Here is a 23,068-nt window from a genome sequence, read left to right on the forward strand (position 1 = left end):
ATCAGAAGGTACTGTACTGCTGAGGGCAGTCGATCGACTGACCTACCTGACGAAACAACTTCTTTCTTCGAATTAACTCAATGAATTGAGTTAACATGGTCTAATAACCTGTAAATGCACATAAAAACGAGCCCAAAATTGCGCTAAACCCAATTGTAACAGTCTAAAGACAGAAATTAAACTAAGCACACACTAAGAGTTTTTATTTATAAACAACTATGAAGTTTTATTCAAAACAAAAACAAAACACATCCGGGTTGCCTCCCGGCTAGCGCTGGTTTCAGACCGGTCCCGCTCGACCTCTTTTTCAGCCAACTACTCTAATTGAACCCAATCAAAGCAACTCAAAGCTCGCAGCAACCTGTCAAATAGCTGCGCATGTGCTACACAAAACTGTAAGTAGCACCATAAGACAGAAATAACATAGGAAATCAAAATGTAAAAATATTTAAGCCTAACAAATTTCCTATGACAGCTCCTAAAATCATTCACAAAATTATTCCTCCCTCCAGCTAAGGGGGGAATATAGAAGCTCAAATTAACCGCAGGTGGAGAACAAGAGAGCTCAACAGCATTCAACCCAAAAACAATGCGAGTAGAATTTAAATGCTCAGACGGGTAAGAACTGTGAGGTGAAGGAGTCTGGTCAGCTAAAGGTGAAGGTGGATAATCGTCCCAAATGCATGGGGATATAAAGTCAAATGGGTCAATGGGGTCTCCTAAAATAGGCTCATCATCGATATCATCATAAATATCCCATTTAGCCTCTAGACTATCACTCTCCTCATCGCTAGACTCATCAAGATGGAGGTTCTCAAAGAGAGCCTCCAAATCGTCCTCACTAACATTGCAAGAATCATAAAGGGGTTCTAGACTATCCTCATAAAAAGGATTGCCAACCACGCTAATGGTCTCCTCTACGTCTCCGTCGGTATTTCCTAGATTGGTTGCCAAGGTCTCACCCACCCCCTCATCTGAGTCAACATGAAGAGAAAAAGTAGGTTTAGGAGATTCAGTAGCAAACCAATTAAAGAATTCTAATACCTCAATTACGGGGATTCCTTCGAAATCCCACTTACCTATAGACTCGAGGTATGCTCGCGTAAGGTCATTCATATGCCGGAAAATAGTGCGATATTTGGAGATCGAAAAAGGCATCTCGTTTGGGCTCAATAAACTCCCAAAGTCTGGCTAAATAAGCACCAAAGATTTCATCCTCTTCCTGTGGAAAACTCAGAATATAAAACATGAGAACGGTCTCAAGGAACCGAAGTTCCCTGAGACTAAAGAAAGAAAGACTAAAATTAAAAACAACTAGAACTAGCGCTGCCTCCCCGGCAACGGCGCCAAAATTTGATACCTGTCGAAGTAAGTATCAAAAATAATATTTATAAAACCAAACTACTACTAGCAAGTGGTAGTAAGGGTTGATCCGCAGGGAGGTAGGGAGATAATAGTTGTTATTAATTCTAGTCTAAGGGTAACAGTTGTGAGGGTTTTGATATGTATTAAATCTAAATCTAGAAATATAAACTAAATAGCAGATAGAAATAATAAAAGATGTAAACAATGATAAAAGGAATGCTAAGATGGTCGGTTCACTATAGCTGCGATGGCACAATAATCCTAGGTAGTCCGAAATACAGTCGCGTAGGATGGGTAAAACAAGTCCTTTCGATCCAAGTTAACTAGTAGCTCCTTTCGGCCTATGCTACTAGTCCCTAGGTCTCACTAATACTAGCTCTCGCCTTGAAAAGTGATTCCTAAAGCCTAAATTACATTATCTCTCGATCTCAGCAATTTAGTCGTCTCAACTCGTTAATTAATGCCCTTCCCTATCTTTCGATCTACGGGTTGGTCAAAACTAAGCATCTAACAAGTCTCCTCTCGATCTCATTGTTAAATATTGCACTTAACGAATTATACGGTGCTAATCAGACACGAAGTGAGTCGATCGACCAGCTACCCCAGGCGATCGACTAACCGGCTCAGTCGATCGACCAGTTAAGCCAGTCGATCGACCAAGCCCTAATGCGGGTTCACCTATTCTACTGCCATCTACGCCATAGATCTCCTACATCTTAGCACAAATGATTTAGCTAGACATATTAGCGATAATAAAAACAGTAAAATTAACAACTAAAGCAAACGAATTCATAATTGAATTAACTAAATAATTAACTAATATGAAACGATAAATTAGCTTTGAAAAATCTAACTAGCAATTCTAACTATGGAAGAATAAAAGAAACGAAATTGAGCGGAAGAACAGAGAATACCGTAAAGAGGAATTGCAGCGAAATGATCAAACCCTAATGCAAAAGAAAACTTTATTGACGGAAAATTTATCTAAACTAATGAATACTCGATTGTATGATAGGAACTGAATTAAACTAAGCTAATGAATGATGAATAATGAATAGGAAAGGAGTTACGTTATATAGGAATGTCACGGAAAACCCTTATTCCTAAACCTAATTACAATGGGCTTCCTCGTCTTTTAATTTGCGCGTCAGCTCGTGGGATGGTCGATCGACCATCGAGGCGATCGATCGATCAATCTTGCTGAACAAGAGCTTCATTAGTCGTGCTCTGGTCGATCGACCATGTAGGTCAGTCGATTGACCAAAGGTGCTGTACAGTAATGCATTCTGACGAATTCTTCAAATACAAAAAAGAGCTGCAATTTCTTTGTTACTTGGTCAAATCAGGCGTTCTACACGGCGTTGGAAAGCTAAGAGGATAAGCTTTCACCTCTAATTGGAATCACTCGATTATCAGCTCTAGAACTCGAGATATTGCCATCTAAAGCAGGCTACAATATCGTGAAGTGCTTCTTTGTTTGTTAAACTCGTACGCACCCATGCTTTTGCTATCTTTAGGCCTTGAAACGCGCACCAAGCTCATTCCTCGAGTCAATACCTCATGTCAAATCCTATGCTAAACACTCGGGAACGGATTCGGCTCATTTTCCGCTGGATTATTCACATTTCTGCAATTTTATACCAAAACACGAAAGTAGACGGAAATAGGGAAAATAGTAGCATAAAATACATAATTGAGCTCTGAAATGCGTGTAAAATAGGGTGTCAAGCATCATATAAATGACACGCATCACCGGGCCGAGAGCGGTTACTTATGATAGTTCACCAGGCTGTGTACATGGCCCATAGATCAACACGGGTCTTTATAGCACATTTTGTCCTCACTCATGCGCATCCCGGGAACCTTCCCAGGAAGTCACCCATCCTAAGACTACTCCCAGCCAAGCACGCTTAACTTTGGAGTTCTTTTGCATGGATGACCATAAACGAAAGTGCACTTTGTTGATATGAGTAGTACTTTCAATCCCTTTAAGCACTAGTCATTTAAGCCTATCACTGGACCTCTTCAATTACTGTGGGGTGTTACAATCACCCCCACTAGAAGAACGCAACGTCCTCGTTGCGCTTTGGAGCATAACCGCTAACCCAGAATCCTCCCCCGCTAGGTGGGTGATCACAATGGAGCGTATAACAACTGCCTCTAGTAGCGTATAACAACTGCCTCTCATCACCACATGGTCGCAGGGTTGCTCTGATACCACTTGTAACACCCAGGCCCAAACCGGGTCGAGAGCGGTTACTTATAATAGCTCACCAGGCTGTGTACATGGCCCACAAATCAACACGAGTCTTTATAGCACATTTTGTCCTCACTCATGCGCATCCCGGGAACCTTCCCAGGAGGTCACCTATCCTAAGACTACTCCCGGCCAAGCACGCTTAACTTTGGAGTTCTTTTGCATGGATGACCATAAAAGAAAGTGCACTTTGTTGATATGAGTAATACTTTCAATCCCTTTAAGCACTAGTCATTTAAGCCTATCAATGGACCTATTCAATTACTGTGGGGTGTTACAAACTAAAGCAAAAGTTTTGTAAAATCATTTTGACTCAAAATAAAGGACTAATTTGACCTCTATTTAAAGTACAAATTACATTGCTTGAAATGAATTACAATAATTACAACGATTAAATTACAATAACAATTGGAATAAATCGCAATAATTAAACAAAATAAGACAAATCGAAACAAAAAGTGGCATGAAGGCCGAGGCAAACACACGGCCAGACACACGGCCTTAGGAGAGGTCAATATTGACTATTCTAGTCATCGAGTGCCATGAATCAGATGCTAAGCATGCGCAATTCAATTAGCGAGAAGTTGTCATAAGAAGAGATGAATTCATTAAATTCTTTAAAGAAATTCATTTAAATCCTATGTTGGGTTTTGTATGACCTATTGAATGTCTAATTCAATTAACATGCTTTCTACTTGTTAATTTGGCCAAGTTACCATTTATCAATGATAACGATACAAATAAACATACATGCATCATAAATCAAATAAATCAAATCGAACATGTGAATTAATCTTAACTATTTCATAGCTAAAATAAAAACGAGTCATTAAAACATGTGAATACGAACAAACTAATTAAAATTTTATTTTAATCAATTTAAAAGCAAGTTGATTCATTTTATAAATTAAACATGATAATTATTCTAATTAAACATGTTATCATCATGTGATTGCAAATTATTTCATATTAAGATTTAAACATGATAATTATTCTAACTAAACATGTTATAGTTATAAATTAAAAGACTAAGCATTAGATTAACAAATCCTAAACAACAATTAAACCATCATAAGCATAATAATCATGAAACATTAACAAATGAAACGGTAATTGAATGACGGAATAAAAAACAACTAAGAGGCCCTTAGGCCGTGTACCACACAAGCAAAAGGAGAGGAATTGAGTCGGGATTCTGTGCACCCTCAACTTACATGTAGACTTGGACACCACTCGGGATCCTGTATGCAAGTGTTGCGTAAAAGGCTTGTGTTCGACGATTGTAAAACAAATATCGAAACAATTTAACAAAATCAATTTCGAAAACAAAAACAATTTTCTAGCGTAAAAGGCACTTCGTGCAGCGATTTTCAAATGAAAATTGTGACTTCGTTTATTACACAAATTTAAATGCGAAAGATGTTTTGGAATATTTAGACTCCAAATATTTGATTTTTAACAAAAAAAGACCAAAAACGATTGTAAAATGACTCAAAACTGATGAGAATAGGAGCATTCCAAAACGCGAGAAAATACAAATAAGAGAGCAAATCGATGCTCTAATGTTTGTCTAATCCCTTGTATGAACTTTATGATTTATTTCTATGTATGAGAGGAGTTTAGGGTTGCTTTTTAATGTGAGGTTTTGTCTGTATATGGCTCGAAAATTAGGTCAAAAAAGAGTTCTAGAAACCGTCCCATTCTTTGGTGTATATGTGTTTGTTTATATAGGGAAAGGAAAGGGAGGTTCTAGGGTTCGGTAATTTGGCTGGCATGGAGGCTTAGGAGTTGACTTATGGAAGGGGTAAGAGTGCGTGGTCGAAATATGGAATGTGGGAGGATATAATCGGTTTTTGGAAAAAGATAAACAATGATATTCGGTTTCTGTTTTTGAGGGATTTTCAAGCTGGAAGGATAGGGTAAATATATATCTTACTTGGGGAATAAGTAAGGGAATATAGGGGAATGATTTGGGTTGGATGAGGGCTCGAAAAAGGGATGCGTTTGCACCCTGTTTTGGCGCGGCAAAACAGGGGCTCGGGTTTGGTTTTTGGGCGTGGGTTTGGTGCGGGTTTGGATGTGGGTTTGGGCTAGGATAGGTGTTTGTTTATGGGTTAGGTGTTAGGTTGATGGCTAGGCTAGTTGGGGGTTGGGTTAGGTGGTGTTTGAAACTCGTGCTGAAAACCGTTTAAAAAACGAGCTTAAAACCGTCTCAAAAACCTCGTTTAAAACCGCTTTTAAATCTAAATTTTCAAATTAAAATAAAGCGATAAACACGAAACCGTCACACATTTCATTTCAAATAAATTTAAAATAAAAACTTTGAAGAATAATTTATTTTTCAAATAAATTATAAAAGCCTTAAATTTTTAATAAACTTGAAAATATGAAAACCGACGAATTAAATTTCATTTATTTCGAAATAATTTAAATTTCATTTTAATTATAAAATCGTCAAATAACGCTTGTCCCGCATCATAAAACGGAATCTACTAACGTGCGATGTAAGTAAACATGTATCCTATCATCATCGGGTGTTTTGTCGAGATTTCTGTAAATTCCAATATCGACGGATATAGGCAACTACACCTACAGCTTTGATGTGACCATAATTGGCGCATATTTAGCCCCCGAATTAGCCTTGTTTCCATGCTTTTTAGTGCTTATTTGGGTCATTTCTTATCTTTAGTTCTTTGTTTTGCATATTCTTTGAGTTTTGATCCCTTGGTAGGAAAGGAGTAAGAATCTTGCATTTTCATGGAAAAACGAGACTAAATTGATCGAATTCAATGACCAAGCATCAAGGAGAGACAAGATTAGAAGGCCTTTGTACATATCATAGTAGAAGAGCAATGTTGAGGAAAGATCCTTGAGTCCCCAAGGAAATCCCCAAGGAATTTATGAAGAAAAGGGAAGAAAAAAAGAAGTTACTATGCTGACTGACAATCCGAGCGGATTGTCAACAATCCGCCCGTCCAGCCCCTGCACAATCCGAGCGTCCCGTGCCTGAATCCGCTCGGATTCCCCCTCAACAATCCGTCCGGATTCCTCAGAATCCGCTCGAATTCCACCGCTCAAATCCGTCCGTCCCGACCTTATTCCGCCCGGATTTCTTCACAGCACGGATTGTCTTCTTCAAGCTACGAAAAGAGAAGTCCTTCTCTCAGAAAATACCGGGTCCTCCTTGCTCAACTTAAAAAGTGTAATTACTAGTTTAGCCCTTAGTTAACCCTAATGCATCCTCCCTAATTTTCACTATAAATACCCCATTAGGCTAATTAGAGGAGCATGTTCTTCTTATTAATAATTAGTGTAGTTAATATCAATCAAATCTCTCTTTAATATTGTAATCAAGTATTAATCAAGTTTTAATCCAAGTTCTAGTTCTTTAATCTCTCTTTTGTTCATCCTTTATTTTGGGTAATTGAAGATTATTTGGGTTATTATTGGGGGATTGACAACCTCTCAATCTAGCATTCAAGTACTTCTATTATTCTTGCTTTGTTATTGGAATCATTAGTAGGTATAATCTCTTAATCCCTTTTTAATTATTGTTAATTACTTTCATTTATTCATCATGTTTCATATTGTTAGTATGATTGACAACCTTGCTAGCATGATCAACATGATAATGAGTGAGTAGTCTCTTAGCTAGGGTTAATGGGTGATTAGGGGAAACCAACATGGGGAATGATTCATGCTTAAATTAATATGCTTTCATGTTTTATTTGCTTGCTTGTTTTGATCTCAACTCATGCACATGTTATATTTGATGAAATGCTAAGCCTATGAATCCTTGCATTTACTATCATCTCCTATCTTTTCAATGAGACTTGTAAGACATAACTCAACTCGAGTCTCATTAGACCATGCATGTTGTTGAGTAGGGAAGATTAAGTCGACTTGTAGGTGTTGTACAATCTAATCGATTCGGCTCCGGGACCCAAACTTTCCTAGGATTGTAAGATATAACCCAACTCAATCCATCACAACAATAATTGCTTGCTTATAATTTGAGAACATGTTTGTATGATCATATCCCATGATTCCCCTATGATCCCATGACACCCTAGTGCCTTTAATCAATTGTTTACACCCCCTTTAATTCATCTTGCTTGTTTATTTTCATTGTTATTCTAGTTTAGTAACCTTCTACATCAACCCAATTTGTGACACCCCTTAGACACCACTAGTTACAATAGAAATCTCATTTCAACTCCCGTCCCTTGGGATCCGACCTTTACTTGCCTCTTTACTAATTGTAGAGTTGCTTGTGGAGCTATAAATTGTGTTTTGATTCGACCGTGACCAACGACCACATCTTAATTTGTGAACACTTAGCGGGATCGCACCAAAAATGGCGCCGTTGCCGGGGACGGTGTTTGTTTGATTTAGATTTCTTTTTATTGTTATTAGTTGTGTCTTTCTTCGCCTTGAGGAAGTAAAACTCCTCAAGGTTTGTTCTAATTGTTTTTGAGTTGTTTGATATTTTGCATGTCTAGAAGTTTACAAAGTGATTTGTTACCTTTTGACCATGAAATCGAAAGAACCTTGACGAACAATAGGAGACTTGTTAGGAGGAATTTGAGAGGTGTTGGTGAAGTTGTTCAACCCACTAGTGAGTTTGTCAATCCTTTCGCAATAGAAGGAGAAGAAAACCCATTACACAATACCCCACAAAATCCACCTACAATGCCAAAATTCTCGTCACACTCCGTACCCACCGAGGAGAATCTACCAAATGGTACTCCTACACCGCAACATCTCACCGGAAATTTTATTGCCAAGTCCGCATTCATCCAACTAGTTGAGAGGAGCCAATTTGGGGGGATGCCTAGTGAGGACACTCATTCTCATATGGAAACCTTTTGCGATTATTGTGATGCTATCTCTCAAACGGGCGTGACTCAAGACCAAATTAGATGGGTCTTATTTCCTTTTTCCTTAATCGGCACCGCAAAGCAATGGTTGAAGGGCCTTGATAAGGCCACCCTTGGAATAGATTCTTGGAAGAAGTTGGCTCTAGCTTTCTACAAAAAATTCTACCCACCGGAAAAGACCAACATGCTAAGAGCTCAAATTACGGGTTTTAAGCAAAGGGATGAAGAGTCTTTGTATGAAGCTTGGGAGCGGTTTAAAGGTATTTGTCGCTCATGTCCTCACCATGGAATTAGCGAATGGTTTTTGGTACAACAATTTTGGAATGGTTTATATGAAGATTCTAGGAACATTCTCAATATGGGATCAAATGGAATGTTCACCGAAGTTGATGACAATCAAACATGGAACAAGATTGAGGAAATGGCGGTCCATAACTCACAATATAGTAGGCCTCGCAAGGCTACTAGAGGAGGAAAGTATGAAGTGGACGCCGTTACTCAATTAGGTGCCCAACTAAGCTCCCATATCGATACAATCAACTTGAAGTTTGAACAAGCTATGGCTAGACTTGAGGAAAACTCAAAATCATCGAAGCATCATGTCAATGCCATGACGGCATCCTCATCAATCCCAAGTGGGATATGTGAGAATTGTGGAACTTTGGGACATGACCAAAATGAATGTAGGGGAACAAATGAACAAGTGAATGCTTTCCAAGCATATAAAAGTGGTACCCCTTATTCAAATTTTTACAATGAAAACACCAAATTTCATCCAAATCTCTCATACAAAAGCCAAAATGTTCGAAACCCTCAAACAACATACACTCCACCACCCATGAGAAACCAAAATCAAAGACCCTTTTACAATCAAAACCAAGGTTACCAAAATCAAAATCCATACAATCACCAAAATGACCAAGGTTTTGATGTCCAAAAAGCGGTCCTCCAAATGCAAAAGAACCAACAAGAATTTTTCACTCAAATGCAAAAAGATAGCCAAGCAAAAGAAACCACCATCAACAACATTCTAGCTCACACCAAGATGTTGGAAACACAATTAACTCAACTAGCATCTTCGAGCTCACAAAGACAAAAGGGGCAATTACCACCTCAAAGTAATCCCCCTAGACATGAAACGGTTAGTGCCATTCACTTGAGAAGTGGTACAAGGTATGAAGCACCGAAGAAGCAAGTTGAGGATGAAGTTGTGGAAGCTAGTGAAAAGGAAGAAATTGTGCAAAACTCCAAAGATGGAGAATCATCAAAAGAAGAAAGTTCAAAGAAAAATGAAGACAAGGCCAAAGAGAAGGAGCCCATTGTGATTAGACTTCCTTTTCCAAGTCGTCAAGCCAAGCCCAAATTTGATGATCAACTTGGAAAGTTCATGGAAATTGTGAAGAATTTAGAAGTCTCAATTCCTTTCACGGAATTAATCAATCACGTTCCGGCCTATGCGAAGTACATGAAAGATATCCTCACAAAGAAGAAGTCGATCCGGAAACTTGAGACTATCGCCTTCACTAAGGTGAGTAGTGCAATACTTCAAGGGAGTTCACCTCCAAAGTTAAAGGATCCGGGAAGCTTCTCAATACCGTGTACCATTGGCGACACAACGATCAACAAATCCTTATGTGATCTAGGGGCTAGTGTGAGTGTCATGCCGTACTCGGTGAGTAAAAGGTTGGGGATGGGAGAGCTTAAATGCACCAACATCACACTCCAAATGGCCGATAGATCGACGAAGACACCGTTAGGGATATGGGAAGATGTCCCCGTGCGAATTGGGAAGTTTTTCATCCCGGTGGACTTTGTCATTGTTGATATGGAGGAAGATTCCAACATTCCAATCATCCTAGGAAGACCTTTCCTACACACCGGTCAGCGGTAATTGATGTGAAACATGGAGAGCTCACTCTAGAAGTGGGAGATGAAAGCATAACTTTTAATCTTGACAAAACCATGAGAGCTCCTCGTTTGCATGAGCCATGTTTCATGATTGATCATTATAGCCGAAAAGATGAAAGGAAGAAATCGGAATTCCAATGGAGGAAGAAAATTGAAGATGCTCCATTCAAAGAGCAAGTGAATTATGACAAGGAGAGCTTGCAAAGCTCATCAAAATCAACCAAGGAAGAAGAAGATGGCCTCATTGGCCAAGAGAAGAAATTGGGAGAGTTGTCTCCATCTAAGCAAGAGATTTTCAATGATCAACTCAATGAAGTTTGTGGTCTTTGGGACGACGAATTTGAAGGGATTTTTAATCCCTACATTGGACATGCCATCGATCATGATCAACAACAAGGGCCACGGTCTATTGAGGACCTCTACCATAATAATGAACAAGCTTTTGATTACTTCTTCAAGGTGTTGAGCAACATCAACAACACCTTGAACATGCCCCCTTGACATCTCATCAAGAATGAGAGTTTGGTGGAGTCCTCCCTAAACCACCACTTGTAAAATTTCTAACTCCCTAACTTACATTTCAATTCTTGTATTGCAATTTTTGTCATTTTTGGATTTGTATTTACTTTGATCAAAATAATTGTCATGTAAGAGAGAAGTGAGGGAGGGACTAACAATTTCAATTGATGTGTAGTGCTTTACCTTAGTGTGGGGATGACAATTCCTAGGCTATCCATGCCTTAGTAGTGCCCCCACAATGAAGAACACAAGACTTGAAGAAAGAATGGAAAAATGATAAAGGGAATGCGCTGTGCACGGGTGGAACTGAATCCGTGTACACAGGGGAAGAATCCGAGCGGATTCCCAAGAATCCGCCCGTCTTATGCAATCCGAGCGTCCTGTAGAAAAGACGCCCGTCCTGAACTGAGCTGAATTTTGAAATTTTCTTGACTGTTAAAGAATCCGAGCGGATTTCTGAAAATCCGCCCGTCTTAAAGAATCCGTCCGTCTTGTGAGAAAGACGTCCGTCTTTGCAGCTGAGGAAAACAAGCAAATTTCTCTGGACAGAAATCCGTCCGTCCTTGAGCAAATCCGCCCGTCCCTTAACAGAAGAATCCGAGCGGATTCTACAGAATCCGCCCGTCTTTAGGCGAGTTTTTGCAAAGGTAGAAGAAGCAGAATCCGCACATATTGAGCCTAATCCGCACGGATTGCCCCTACAGTTTTGAAATTTTCGGCCTCTTTAAAACCCCTCCCACCTTCATTCATTCATTCATTCATTCATTCATTCATAAACACTACCCACAACATGAAAACCCTCATCCTCTCCATCATAAAAACAAAAACCCTCAACAACATTCACCAAAATCAAATCAAACCATCCTTCCAACAACAAATTAATCACTCCTTCTTCAACAAAAATCAAAACCAAGAACAAAATCTTCAACTTTGAGTCGATTTTTGTTTTCATAAAGGCAAAGCCTTTCACCTTCAAATCGATTTAGGCATACTACAATTTGAAGATTTTTCATTCTTTTCTTGGATAGCTCATCAATGGCAAGGACTAAGGGAGCAACAAAGGCAACAAAGGCACCAAAGGCTAAGGCACTCTCACAAAGGCAAAAGGCTCTTCAAACAAAGAAAGCTTTGGCTATGGTGGTAGCAACACCAAACTTGAAAGTGCAACAACAACAACAACCTTCTATGGGAGCATCACCTTCTACTCCGGTAATTAATCAACTTTTGCATTATCCGGAGGTAAATTTTATTTCCGATACCCATAGAAATACCTTTGTCAAGTTTGCTATGAAGTCATTACAATCCACCAAATTCATATGTGAAGATACCTTAGAAAAATTGGGTGTTCTTGAACAAACAAAAGCCTTTTTCAAAGCCATGGGGTTGAAGAAATTGTTTGAAACAAAGGAATTGACATACCCCTCCCTTGTCTTGGAATTTTTAAGTTCTTTGAAAGTCACCAAAGTTGAAGATAGGGAAAATCTCGAGTTTCGTCTAGCTAATGTTAGTAGACGCATTACCTTTAAGGAATTAGGTGAAATTTTGGGTCTTAGTGATGAATCGCGTTATCTTAAGCATTATGGAAAGTATGACCCCGAGCCTCTTTGGGAGGCAATCTCCGGGAAGAAATTTGAGGATTTTCATGCATGTCGTGCTCTTTTGGTCCATCATCCGGGCATAAGAGTATGGCACAAGGTTGTGGGAAATACCATAATTGCTAGGAAAGACACCAATCATTTCACAAGACATGATTTTATTCTCCTTGAATTGGCTTTGAATATTGGAAGAATTCACACCAAGCCTTACAATTCTTTGAGGCTATTGGTTGATAGATGGCTCAATGTTGATAGTGGGAAGAAGGGCACGACCGTTATTGTCAATGGCGGCCTAGTCACGGTCCTAGCTAAGCACTTTGATCCTAATTTCAATAAGGATAAGAAGTACAAAGCAAAGGAAGGTGGCCATCTTATTGATATGCATACCATGATTCACAAGTTCAAGTGGGTTTCTCATAACCCCCTTGACACTAAGTATGGATGGCTAACTAGTGAAGCTAGATCGTTCACCTTGCCCTCGAAGATTTGTCGCCTAAGCGTCCACCGGACCAATTATCTACTTCCTCTTTCCGAAGAAGCCGAGTATATCATTCAACAACAAAAGGGTGATCTTGAAACCCCCTCTTCTTCCATTGTCATACCACCTTACCCCTTTGAGTATGAAGAGTTCAAGCCGGAAGGAATTGAAATTGGGAAAGACTATGTGACTCTTCTCATGCAAGCAATGCACAAGCAAGCCCATGAAGATCGGAAAAATGCGTATTTGGCTCAATATCCACCCCTCCTACATTTAGCTAGGCAAGGACTCCTTGATCCATCTTGTCCTTTGCCTAGTTGGGCGGATAGAGAAGTCTTATTTCCGGGTGCATCTAGGGACATTGTGGGAGACAATGAGGTTGTTGGAAATGATGAAGAAGTTGATGATAATATTGAGGAAGATGCAAGTGAAGATGGAGAAAGAAATGGTGAAGATGATGATGAGCAAGATGAGGAAGAAAGTGAAGAAGCAAATGACAAGGAAAGTGGCAATGTGACCACTTCTCATGAGGGAAGTGGTGATGATGATAGCATGATGGAAGACTAGCAAGCCTTGGAGACTCCTACACTCCCATGGTTTGTCTATCTCTCTTTGCATTTTATTTCATTTTGATCATTGTTGGTTTAGTCCTAGCAACATCAAAGGACTCACACCTCGGTACCATTGAGGTGTTCTTATTTTATTGTTCCCATTTGTAAAATCCAAAATGACAAATTAGTTTCATGCATAGCATAGTGTGTGCATGAACTATACCCATCCTTGGACATTAGCAATAGTGTCTTACTCGGTTTGGGGAAGTTAATGCATACGCAATGGGAGGTAATCTAAATTATCATCTCCGTCATAACAAAAACCATGCATCATGTAGTGTAGCTTAGTGTAGATTGCATTTAGTATAGAAATCATGCATCATCTTTGCATAATTTCCATCATTTTGGCCATTGAGGACAATGCCCATATTAGTGTGGGGATGGGAATTCTAACATTTAACTTTTATTCAAAAAAACCCATAAAAATTGAAAAATTTCAAAAATCATAAAAACTGAAAAAATTGAAAAACCCAAAACAAGTTCATTTCCTTTGTATATATTGTCTTGTATATATTGTGTTTGTTTTATCCTTGTTCACATTGATTGACTACGCCACATCCGAGACATGAGGATATTGAAGACCGCATGGTATGATCTTTCCAATCTCCTTTTTCCTCTTTATGTTAATGACTATGTGGCTTTATTTTGATTGATGCGGTATAACAATGTGAATCTAGGACTTGCATTTAGATTGTTTGTCATATTAGTTGGTAGAATCATATGCATTAGGATGTTTGTATGCTAGTTGCATCATGGCATGTAGTTGCATGTTAGAAAAATTTTGCGAAACCGTCTACTTGGGAAGCTTGACAAGTGTATATAGGCCCTAGTAGATGCCTTTTGTTCTTAAAGACTTTGCTTGTTAGAATGCTTGTAAAACACCCTAGGATGTGTCATGCTAGTATCCGTTGACCCATGGTTTAAGGCCTAGTCAAGAGTACCTTGTGGTGTGATAACTCCTTGGCTACCGTTTATTCCAAGGTGACCCTTGAAACCATGCACCCATACATCCATCATCCATGTTCTACCATACATTTTGTCAACAAAAGGGAATGGGCACAAAAACAAATCAATTTGAGTTCAATGAAATGAAAAGTGAAAGAAAGTTTGCAAAAATGCATCAAATGAAAAGAGGAGCAAAAATAGACTCCTAAAACTTCAAATACAAGGCACCCTCGTTACTAATTGGGGTGACTTTGAAAATGTTCAAAAAGAAATGCAAAAAGTTGTCAAGTATTGAAATGCCAAAAATCAAAAAGAAATGGCAAAGGAAGTGTTCTCAAATGTCAAATGCCACAAGAAATTGGGGGGGGGGGGGGGGGAAACAAAAACAAAAGCAAACTCCCAAAAGTGAAACTCAAATATCTATTGATCCCTTTATCCATCGTATCCATTTTTGTGCATGGTAGAGAGGGGACGACCCTTCTTCTTGTCTAGGCAAGAGGGGGAATTCCGCGATCCTCCAGTGTTTCTAACACCATAGGGAGTCTACTCTTGACAAAAGCATTTAACGATTGAGGACAAAGGTACCCTAGCTTGACACAACTTGGAGGTGATTTATTGGTATCCTTCTAGGCTTAGTGGTTTGAACAAATTGCATCTATGAAGGATTGTGTACCCTTGAATTGCTTCCCTTGTAGATAATTTCCGCCACTTGATGAGGGAGTGGCTATTCTTTTTGTAGATGCATCCATTATGTGTTTTTGTGTGCTTAATGTTTGGATGCGTCGCCATTTTGGCAAGACCCACCTTGCCTTGCAAGAAGGCATCCTACCTCATGGTTGTCTTGTTGTGAGTTGAAGGGGCGTAGTGAGACCCGCTAATTGTCTCATATCGGCTATATTATTAGGATAGGTTAGTATTGGTCCTAGTCTTTGTCACCTCTTCACTCGGGACGAGCAAAGGTTCGGTTTGGGGATATTTGATGTGACCATAATTGGCGCATATTTAGCCCCCGAATTAGCCTTGTTTCCATGCTTTTTAGTGCTTATTTGGGTCATTTCTTATCTTTAGTTCTTTGTTTTGCATATTCTTTGAGATTTTGATCCCTTGGTAGGAAAGGAGTAAGAATCTTGCATTTTCATGGCAAAACGAGACTAAATTGATCGAATTCAATAACCAAGCATCAAGGAGAGACAAGATTAGAAGGCCTTTGTACATATCATAGTAGAAGAGCAATGTTGAGGAAAGATCCTTGAGTCCCCAAGGAAATCCCCAAGGAATTTATGAAGAAAAGGGAAGAAAAGAAGAAGTTACTATCTTTGATCGACAATCCGAGCGGATTGTCAACAATCCGCCCGTCCAGCCCTGCACAATCCGAGCGTCCCGTGCCTGAATCCGCTCGGATTCCCCCTCAACAATCCGTCCGGATTCCTCAGAATCCGCTTGGATTCCACCGCTCAAATCCGTCCGTCCCGACCTTATTCCGCCCGGATTTCTTCACAGCACGGATTGTCTTCTTCAAGCTACGAAAAGAGAAGCCCTTCTCTCAGAAAATACCGGGTCCTCCTTGCTCAACTTAAAAAGTGTAATTACTAGTTTAGCCCTTAGTTAACCCTAATGCATCCTCCCTAATTTTCACTATAAATACCCCATTAGGCTAATTAGAGGAGCATGTTCTTCTTATCAATAATTAGTGTAGTTAATATCAATCAAATCTCTCTTTAATATTGTAATCAAGTATTAATCAAGTTTTAATCCAAGTTCTAGTTCTTTAATCTCTCTTTTGTTCATCCTTTATTTTGGGTAATTGAAGATTATTTGGGTTATTATTGGGGGATTGACAACCTCTCAATCTAGCATTCAAGTACTTCTATTATTCTTGCTTTGTTATTGGAATCATTAGTAGGTATAATCTCTTAATCCCTTTTTAATTATTGTTAATTACTTTCATTTATTCATCATGTTTCATATTGTTGGTATGATTGACAACCTTGCTAGCATGATCAACATGATAATGAGTGAGTAGTCTCTTAGCTAGGGTTAATGGGTGATTAGGGGAAACCAACATGGGGAATGATTCATGCTTAAATTAATATGCTTTCATGTTTTATTTGCTTGCTTGTTTTGATCTCAACTCATGCACATGTTATATTTGATGAAATGCTAAGCCTATGAATCCTTGCATTTACTATCATCTCCTATCTTTTCAATGAGACTTGTAAGACATAACCCAACTCAAGTCTCATTAGACCATGCATGTTGTTGAGTAGGGAAGATTAAGTCGACTTGTAGGTGTTGTACAATCTAATCGATTCGGCTCCGGGACCCAAACTTTCCTAGGATTGTAAGATATAACCCAACTTAATCCATCACAACAATAATTGCTTGCTTATAATTTGAGAACATGTTTGTATGATCATATCCCATGATTCCCCTATGATCCCATGACACCCTAGTGCCTTTAATCAATTGTTTACACCCCCTTTAATTCATCTTGCTTGTTTATTTTCATTGTTATTCTAGTTTAGTAACCTTCTACATCAACCCAATTTGTGACACCCCTTAGACACCACTAGTTACAATAGAAATCTTATTTCAACTCCCGTCCCTTGGGATCCGACCTTTACTTGCCTCTTTACTAATTGTAGAGTTGCTTGTGGAGCTATAAATTGTGTTTTGATTCGACCGTGACCAACGACCACATCTTAATTTGTGAACACTTAGCGGGATCGCATCAAGCTTCATCAACGGTGTTGACTTGATGTTGACCAATGGCGGTTTGCATAGTCGTAGCATAAGTAGTGGTCATAGCAGCAGTAGTAGTACTAATATTGTGGCTTAAAGCAAACGCGTTCATCAATGAATCGATTGTTTCAGACCTGCGACACGTGGAAGGATCACCCTGTTGAAAACATGAGACATAGAATCTCTCAACGGTCGTGACTGAATAGGGCCGTAGGAGAATTGATGGAGTTGTGACCTTTAGATAATTATTTGGAGTGGCAATGATATTTTGAAGAAGAGGTCTCATAAGATGAGCCGGGGTTGCATTGTTGAGCCACAAACATCTAACATACTACTTCCATTGTTTGCTATAACCCCTTCATTATCTCTAGGAAGTTGGATACCGAAACCTCCAAAGAGATCAAGCCGAGCCCGGCCCATAAAGGCGGGCTCAAATGGAGAGGCAGGTATACCTGTGATCTCTTGAACTATTTGCCGGAAGTTGTTGGTGTCAGTGGTTAGAACTGTAGTGGGTGTCCTCCGAAGGCCCAGGACCATTTCTATGGGTTTGATCGACCTCCTTCGCCACTTCCGTGTTGATTTAAGGACCCGGGTGAACTCTTGGTTAGCCTAGTCGAGTCCATGCTGCTTGATACAGGGAGTGGTGGCTGCTATAGCTGGTGAGATCGCGTGGACCAAGTGTTAAATTGTTGATTGGTTACGCTAGTAATGCAATTGTTTGCATTATCAAGAGATGATGAATATGTATTTATATGAGATGGTTGAATTGAACTATATTTATTGGGCCACACCATGCCCAAACCATTACCATTACCAACAATATTACTATTATTATTATTACTATGATTTATCACCATAGGTTGTGAAAAAGTAGGTGGATCAAATTTATAGTTGGGTTCGTGATGTTGTTGATGATAAGCAGAAAAGGATGTGCCATCGTTGAGAGAGTAAAGTTTAGACGATGGCGCATTGTCAAAGCTGGCCAAGGAAGTAGGGTTAAGCCACCACGAGATTTGAACTCCTGATCCCATCTCCCTCCTCGGCTGCCACCACCGGTGATTGACAATTGTATACTTCCATTGTTTCCTGAATCCATGTTCAATTCCCTGAACCTACACATACAATCATTTACATTACGACACCACTAATCAGTGCCCGACTCCCGCAAACGGTGGGGTATGGTATACGGGTCGTATCTACGTAGTCTAACTATGTGTTAAGTGGTACAATAACTAATTCTAAAAAGTGAGGAGAGAGAAAAAACCAAAAAATCAAACAATAATATACAAAACCCATTTACATACTGCGGTGGTCATCGGAGGTTCACCAGCCACCAGGGTGGTCTGATCTCCGAAAGCTACTACAGTAGCGTATCATGGGGCCGTTAACCAGTGTCGAAATCAGAAACAAAAATAGATACTGGAACCGATCTACCAACTTCACACCCAATTTTGGAAAGAGAAGATATAGAAGAAATAACCATTAGAGAAAAGCAGAAAGATACAGAAGGAGTACTAGAGAATAGAGAAGAAAAGATGAAATCATCTCAATCTTTGTGAATAACATTGACTCAAGGACAACTACTAAAATAATTAAGACACAATTCGAGAAATTTGGGTAAGTTTGTGAGGTATTCATCTCAAGAAAGAGAAGGGAAAACAATTCAAAACACTTTGGATTTGTGAAAATTAAAGGTCCAAGGAATGCTTGGAGAGCAATTAAGGAAATGAAGGAAAGATGGATTGGGAATTCAAGAATATTTATGAAGGAAGCCAGATTTAGAAAACCAATTAATAGTAATGGCAAAGGTCAAATTAGCAGAACACGAAATTGGGTACCAAAGAATAGGGAGGTGCCTGGAAGTAGGTCTTCAACACCAACGGAGGACAAATTGCAGCCAATTGATAATAGAAAAATAATTAATGTTAAGGTTAATACATCTATGGTGGAAGAATTGGAAATAAGCCAGATTGGAGAAAGTTAGGAATCAAGGTCAGTTGAGGTCCTCTCTCAAACCCTAACAAATCAATGGTCGTCAATTGTTAAGGTACATGACTTGGGCCCTTACAAGTTCATTGTCACTTTTATGGAAAAGGATGACATGGAGCATGCTATTAAGACAAGAAATCCCCTTTAGTAATATATACCCTTGGGATATATACCAACAAGGAGATATTAGGAGAATTTAGTTAGAGGTAATGGGAATCCCTCTCCAAGTTTGGTCTAGGGATACTTGTAAGAAGATTGCAAATAAATTTGGGATTCTAGTATGTTGTGATTCAAGTTCCAAAAATCCGAACAACTTTGTCACTTGTAGAATGATGATTGATACTAATATTTTGTCGTATATTGCCGAAATAGTGTACGTTAGCATCGATGAGCAATGTATTGGGAAGTCAATGTTTGTTAGAGAGGGATCAAACTTGACTACATGCTTTACCAAACAACCTGCACCCAACTTGAATTTGTCTTCTTACCAATGGGATGACACATTCTCAGCGATTAACTATAACCAAGCTGGTGTCCATGATTTTGAGGGGAAGTTTTCTGATAATATGGTTATTGTTGCTGAAACACCTATGGATAATGAACAGTCGAAAGAAAGTGAAAAGACTGTCACTTTGGTTGGAAATGTAAATTATGATATTAATGAGGAATTGGACCTAATCTCAACACGAAGTAGATTTAATGCAAATTTAGAAAACTCAAATGACCCTCTATTTTTAGATGAAGATTGCCCCCTGGTTTCCAGAAGATTCTAATTGCCAAAAAGTTTAAGAGAAAATCGAAGCCTTGTGCAAAGGAGCTTAATGACAAAAATACCAACATCTCAAACAATAAGTCAACAAAAGCAAATAAATAGAATTTGAGGGACGAAATTGCAAGTGGAGCGGAGATCAATTTGGATGATAGTATTGAACCTTGTTCCGAAGACGACTTTGCAAATGATAGAAGTATTGAAGATCTAAGGTCTAAAGAGTTAGGAAAGTGTATGGGTTTTAGGGTCGGTGAAATACTGAACATTAGCGACCTCCTGAATTAATATACTTGTTTAAATTATGTGCGTGGCCTGGAATGTTGGAGGGGTGGGGAGCAGAGGAAAGTTTACTGCAATTAAAAAGATTATTACTGAAAAGCATCCCCATGCATGTGGACTTGTGGAATCCAAACATAAATCGTCTCTGGAAAGAAGTATCAGGGGCTGGTGGAACAATGAGAATGTCAACTTCTTGGACGTAAAGTCTGTAGATAGAGAGGATGGGCTCTTTCTTATGTGGGATGCAGATATATTTAAGCAGGCTAGTGGCGTTTGCGGAGATAGATGGATACTCTTATATGGTACATATGGTGAGAAAGAAATTCCATGTTCAGTAATACTTGTTTATGGACCTTGTTGTATTGAAGGGAGAAGAAAACTCATGGAGGAGCTGCTTCTTATTAAGAGTTGCTTTAATGTGTTGTGTTGATCTTTGGTGATTTTAATGAATTGTTAAGTCCTGAAGAAAGGCTAGGATAATAGAATAGAAGTACTAGTATGGATGATTTTGAAACTTGGGTGCAGTATATGGAGCTGATAACACTACCCCTTATTGAAAGAAAGTTCACTTGGGCAAATTGCAAGGCAGTAAGCCAGATTGATAAATCGTTTGTGAATTGTTCTTGGCTGACTCACTTTCCTAATATAAAGTTGTGGCCTCTTCCAAAGCTAGTATTAGATCATTACCCTTTGTTGGTTGAGTGTGATAAAATCAAAGGGGTAAATCATCCATTGAGAAGTATTGATGCTTGGCTATATTGCCCAGGTTTTAAAGACTTGGTTAAATAGGAATAGGAAAACATGGGAAATGCACCGCTCCATGAAAAGATGAAGGAGCTAGTGGGACCTATTCAAAAATGGAATTGCACTGTTTTTGGAGATATCAATGTCAGGACTGAGGAATTGATACACCGGCTAGATAAAGTGGACAAAGACCAGGAGATCCAACCTAATAATGAGTTGCTCATTGCTAGACGAAAAGCCTTATTCTCCCTTCTTCAAAAATGGCTAACAAGAAAGGAGCGATATTGGAGGCAACTCTCCAGAGTTTAGAACTTGAAATTAAAGGACAAGAATACGAGATATTTTCACATAATGGCATCAATTAAGAAAACAAGAAACTTCATCGGAACTTTATAGGTAGAGAACAGAACTTTCAAGGATCAAAGGAGAATAAAGAAGGAAATAGTAAAGTACCTTAAAAGACTATATCAAAGAGAAATTACTGATGTCGAGTCACTAGGTTCCCTATCCTTTGTGACTATATCACGTGATCAAAGCTCGATGATTGAAAGTGTTCCCGACGATGAGGAGATTAAGGCAGCTGTGTGGGATTATGATGGTGGTAAGACGCCTGATTATGATGGGTTTAACTTCAGATTTGTCAAGAAGTGCTGGGGCACTATTGGTGAGGAGGTTACAAAAACTATAACAGTTTTTAATCGAAGGTCACTTTCCAGAAGATATTAACAATACTTGGGTAACTCTTATACCAAAAGTGGATAATGCAATTGAGATAACTAATTTCAGGCCAATTAGAATGGTTGACTGTGTTTACAAAGTTATTTGAAAGATACTAGCTGAGAGGCTTCCAAGTCTACTGCCTAGTTTAATTGATGAGACTATGACTGCATTTGTAAAGAATAGGCAAATATTGGATGGCGCCTTAATTGCAAATGAAGTGGTGCATTGGGTTAAAAAGAATAAAAGAACCGAAGTCTTGCTTAAATTAGACTTTCACAAGGCATACAACTCGGTCATGTGGGAATCTGTTATATACATACTGAAAGCCGTGGGTTTTGCGTCCAAATGGAGAAAATGGATCTACACGTGCCTATCTACAGCTTCCATTTCTATACTGTAACACCCCCTTCTTACCCGGCCAAGGTAATTGGGAGATGTTACCTTCTCGGTTTCCCGAGGCAGTGAATCGGAGATACAATAAAGAAACATTTATTATAAATAACAGGTTTAGCGATTACAAACCATTAACTAATTAATAAAATACAACTCATGGTTACTATACTCATCTAACTAACTATACTCGTCTTATGACTCGTCAAGCTCGTCCCGTCTCCCGCGTACTATCTAAACCATCTATACCTAACCTGCTCCCCATATGACAAAAAAATATCATATGGATCGACACAGGCCTCCCTAAAAGAGACAAGGGACAAATACACAGACACAACAAACGTCAGTTTCAATAAACAAATAAAGTGCGACACGACTCAAGTGTGTGAATATGCAACATGACTACTAATATGAATAAACCACTATTAACAACCACCACCACGATATCGGGACACGCCCAGACATACCGACAACCACACTGGTACTGGGACATGCCCAGATAGACCGATAATCACAAACCGGTAGCGGGACATACCCAGACGTACCGGGTCTGGAAGCCAACCGGATCCCCTGCCAGACGTCGGGTCTCAACCACACGAGTCCTTCCAAACTCAAGTCATTAATATGCACATTCCTCTTGGAGTGGGAAGCTCCAAGAGGCGACCCAAGCGAAAGACGGTCTCCCAACCGTCTTCCGTCTCCTCAACAACCAAGTAACACCACCAATGATCTCCAACACAACACAACAATGACAATACATAGGAAATGCAACAGAACACCAATTATATGACTCATCATGAACTGAACCCCAACATACCATGGATAAAACTTCCTCAAATACCAACATATTATCCAAATCGACTCATACATAAAATGA

General features: G+C 39.2%; 1 protein-coding gene and 1 non-coding gene across 2 annotated transcripts; one reads left to right on the forward strand and one right to left on the reverse strand.

Annotated features, from left to right (window-relative positions):
- Positions 1-8,686: 8,686 nt before the first annotated feature.
- LOC141634674 (small nucleolar RNA R71) lies at positions 8,687-8,793 on the reverse strand. The gene has a single exon (XR_012539399.1). It is a non-coding gene; the product is annotated as a small nucleolar RNA R71 (small nucleolar RNA).
- Positions 8,794-21,138: 12,345 nt separating this feature from the next.
- LOC141628679 (uncharacterized) lies at positions 21,139-22,201 on the forward strand. Its single transcript, XM_074441787.1, has 3 exons — positions 21,139-21,384; positions 21,478-21,753; positions 21,911-22,201. Exons 1-3 carry the CDS (start codon positions 21,139-21,141, stop codon positions 22,199-22,201), a joined length of 813 nt encoding a protein of 270 aa, XP_074297888.1.
- The last annotated feature ends 867 nt before the right edge of the window (positions 22,202-23,068 follow it).

The sequence above is a fragment of the Silene latifolia genome, chromosome Y, assembly GCF_048544455.1.
Source record: "Silene latifolia isolate original U9 population chromosome Y, ASM4854445v1, whole genome shotgun sequence".
In the NCBI taxonomy this organism is placed as follows: domain Eukaryota; kingdom Viridiplantae; phylum Streptophyta; class Magnoliopsida; order Caryophyllales; family Caryophyllaceae; genus Silene; species Silene latifolia.

What these genes read in the sequence shown, in the direction of transcription:
- LOC141628679 (XM_074441787.1), top strand. Translation starts at nt 21,139, where the DNA reads ATGGGAAATGCACCGCTCCATGAAAAGATGAAGGAGCTAGTGGGACCT. An exon ending in ATTGGAGGCAACTCTCCAGA is followed by an intron (nt 21,385 to 21,477) that starts GTTTAGAACTTG and finishes GGAACTTTATAG; the next exon opens with GTAGAGAACAGAACTTTCAA. An exon ending in GGGGCACTATTGGTGAGGAG is followed by an intron (nt 21,754 to 21,910) that starts GTTACAAAAACT and finishes GTTATTTGAAAG; the next exon opens with ATACTAGCTGAGAGGCTTCC.